The 3,581-nt window shown below is 41.5% G+C and overlaps 1 protein-coding gene across 1 annotated transcript; it reads left to right on the top strand.

The window, feature by feature from the left end:
• The first annotated feature begins 2,287 nt into the window (after positions 1–2,287).
• Positions 2,288–3,370, top strand: LOC116874920 (olfactory receptor 2B6-like). The gene has a single exon (XM_032869977.1). The coding sequence runs from the start codon at positions 2,288–2,290 to the stop codon at positions 3,368–3,370; it is 1,083 nt and encodes a 360-aa protein (XP_032725868.1).
• The last annotated feature ends 211 nt before the right edge of the window (positions 3,371–3,581 follow it).

Consider the following 3,581-nt stretch of genomic DNA (forward strand, 5'->3'; position numbering starts at 1 on the left):
ATAAAACAAAGATGCTGTAAGTGTGAGAAGAATGGGTAATGAGCTCAGTTTTGGATTTAGTGATTCTGAGGTCGGGCTTGAGGCAAACATATCTTCCTGCAACCTGCCACTCATGCCCCCACTGTCTGATTCCACAATTCAGTGAAACCAGCACAGGACACCGGACCTGGTGCCCAGGTGCACTAATCCTACCTGTTGGATGGCAAGAAGAGTAAAAGTAAACAGAGGTTCCTGGGTCATTGTCTTAAACAATCATCCATTTACTGCAAATACCACATACACTGTGTACACATGCACAGAAAAAAAGAAAAATCCTGTACTTCAGGGAATTCATAATTAGGGAAATAAATAATAACTATTAATAGCTATTGAAATGTTAACATATGAAAAGAACTGAGTTACATACGCAATTTACATTATATCACTCAGTCCTGTGAGAAAGCTATGTTCACTTTAAAAAGGAGCATACAAAAGCACAAAATAGGTGATGTGACATCTCCAAAGTCACACAGCTGGCAAATGAAATGGCCAGGTTTGAAGGAAGGAAAAATGCCTTTTATAAAATAACTAGAAAGAAATATTAAATGAATTTGCCATGATATTGGAGCAAAACTGAAAGGAATTTAGGATTTTTAGAAAACAGAAAAATTAGTCATTGGATTTTTTTTTAATTTTAATTCTGGCATAGTTAACATGCAGTGTGATATTAATTTCAGGTGTATAATATTATAGTGAGTCATCATTCCAATACATCATCCAGTGCTCATCATGACAAGTGTCCTCCTTCATCCCCAGCACCTATTTCTCCCATTTCCCACCCACCTCCCCTCTGGTGACCCTCAGGGTGTTTTCTGTATTTAAGTGTCCGTTTCTTGGTTTTTCTTCCTCTCTCTCTCTCCTTTTATCCCTATGTTCATCTTTCTTTCTTAAATTCCACATATGTAACAGTGAGTAAGAGGGGAGAATAAGGGGAGCTTTAAATTTAAATGATTATCCTGAGGTGTTGGAAATTCATATTCAGACCCGAATTTCAGGAAGCCAACTATCTGAATCTCTTTCTGGTGATCTCCCTCAGAGGTAAAAATTACATCACATTCATCCTACTAGTTTTTTTTCTTTTTCTTTTCTTTTATTTAATTACTTTTCATTGTTCAAGAATTCATTGTTTATGCCACACCCAGTGCTCCATGCAATATGTGTGTTCCACAATACCCAACACCAGGATCTCCCAACCACCCACCATGCTCCACTGCAAATCCTTCAGTATGTTTCTCAGAGTCCATAATCTCTCATGGTTCATGCCTGGAGCACTGGTTCTGGTGCATAAACAATAAATTCTGGAACACTGAAAAGAAATTTAAAAAAAAATAAAAATTTTAAAAATTTTTTAGAAAATAAACAAGAGCATTGAATGACACATTCAGATATTTTTTAAAAGATTTTATTTATTTATTTGAGAGAGAGGCAGTGAGAGAGAGCATGAGCGAGGAGAAGGTCAGAGGGAGAAACGGACTCCCCATGGAGCTGGGAGCCCGATGCGGGACTCGATTCCGGGACTCCGGGATCATGACCTGAGCCGAAGGCAGTCGTCCAACCAACTGAGCCACCCAGGCATCCCACATTCAGATATTTTTAAAGCAACATTTTCACAGCAAGCAAGGTTTTGTGGATTGTTTTGTGTGTACGCTAACTTTTTGTTTCTTGTCTCTATTTTAAATTTTTCTGAATAGGATCAGCATTTTGCTGGGAAGGGATGAGCAAGGTCTGAAACTGCATCCTTTCAACCCACAGAACGTGTGCAGTGCTTCAGTTCCCGTGAAGATTCTGACCAGGTCAGTCTGAGGAAGACAGAGATCCACCTGCCCCTTCCAACTGATCTTTGTTTGACTTGTATCTGAGAAGCTCTGCTTTAGTCCATAATCTGTTGCTGACATTAAATATCAGTGTCATGTACAGTTGATGGAAGTTCTACTGAACCTTTTTAGAAGATCAAGAATTCTAAAAGGAGTGAGTAGCTAACTGAAAAGCACCCATAAAAGAAGCCAAGTTTCCTATTTTGCTGGTGCTCTCTTTATTCTTCTCTTAGTAATCTTTCAAAGTTACATTGGCAATGTTGACTCACAGTTTTACCATACTCAAGGTATGGGTGCAGATTACAGCTGAAATGAGAATTTCATCTCACCAGCTCTTGTCCCTACTTCTCTGTGGCTTCCTTTTACCACTGACACCCATCCATAGCAGTGGGTATTTAGATGTTCCAGCTAGAATTTCACCTGTTAGTGACAACATGTGGATCAACAATCAGAGCTCACAAGATGATTTTATCTTATTGGGATTCTTGGACTGTCCCTGGCTGGAGACACCACTCTTTGTAATCTTTCTGGTGGCCTACAACTTTGCCCTATTGGGAAATATCTCCATTATCCTTGTTTCCTGCCTGGACCCCCAGCTTGACATTCCCATGTACTTTTTTGTCTCAAATCTATCCCTAACGGACCTCTGCTACACTACCTGCACTGTGCCACAGATTTTAGTCAACCTTAGGGGAAAAGGCAAGACCATTGGCTATGGTGGCTGTGTTGCCCAGCTGTACTTTTTCTTGGCCTTGGGTTCTACTGAATGTATACTGTTAGCCATCATGGTCTTTGACCATTATGCTGCTGTTTGCAAGCCTCTTCACTACCGAATCATCATGAGCCAGAGACACTGCATCCACATGGCCACTGGGACCTGGATCAGTGGCTTTGCCAACTCCCTTGTGCAGTCCACTCTCATTGTAGTGGTCCCACAGTGTGGACATAGGGTGATAGACCATTTCTTCTGTGAAGTTCCTGCACTTTTGAAACTAGCATGTGCTGATACTCATGTGAATGAGGCTGAGCTCAATGTGCTGGGGACATTGTTACTTCTGGTGCCCCGCACCCTCATCCTGGGCACCTATGTGCTCATTGCCCAGGCAATAATGAGAATCCACTCTGTTGAAAGTCGCTGGAAGTCCTTCAACACCTGTGCTTCACACCTGCTGGTGGTGTCCCTCTTCTACTTCACAGCCATCAGTATGTATGTCCAGCCTCCCTCTAGCTACTCTCATGACAGGGGGAAGATCATGGCTCTCTTCTATGGGATCATCACGCCCACACTCAATCCATTTATCTATACACTGATGAACAAGGATGTGAAGGCTGCCCTGAGAAGGGCACTGACCAAGAGTTTTGGGTCAAGAGGAGATGATCTCTGGAAAGGAGACCCACGAAGCACAGATAGATGTGTTTTCCTCCCTGAGAGGATCCTGGGCATGGAAGTGATGAGAGAATGGTACGTCAAGTGCCACAGAGTTCACAGATGGAGCAGGACTGGAAAGAAGCAATAAGTCTGGGTGATCTCACAGTTGTTATCAACTTATGAGAATACCTGGCTTACAATATGAATCCTATCAGGTCTTTTCACATTGATTGCCCTAACTACCAGTTAACCCTAATGGCTAGCTAATTTAGTGTTGGGGGGAAATTGGTGTAATAACTAGAGGAAAATATATTTAGAAAGTTTAGAAAATATATTTGGTGTGAATTATTTCCAAATGA

The sequence above is a fragment of the Lontra canadensis genome, unplaced genomic scaffold, assembly GCF_010015895.1.
Source record: "Lontra canadensis isolate GAN:19392208 unplaced genomic scaffold, GSC_riverotter_1.0 scaffold39, whole genome shotgun sequence".
Lineage (NCBI taxonomy): Eukaryota > Metazoa > Chordata > Mammalia > Carnivora > Mustelidae > Lontra > Lontra canadensis.

Coding starts and splice junctions, on each gene's coding strand:
- LOC116874920 (XM_032869977.1), top strand. CDS start 2,288: ATGTGGATCAACAATCAGAGCTCACAAGATGATTTTATCTTATTGGGA.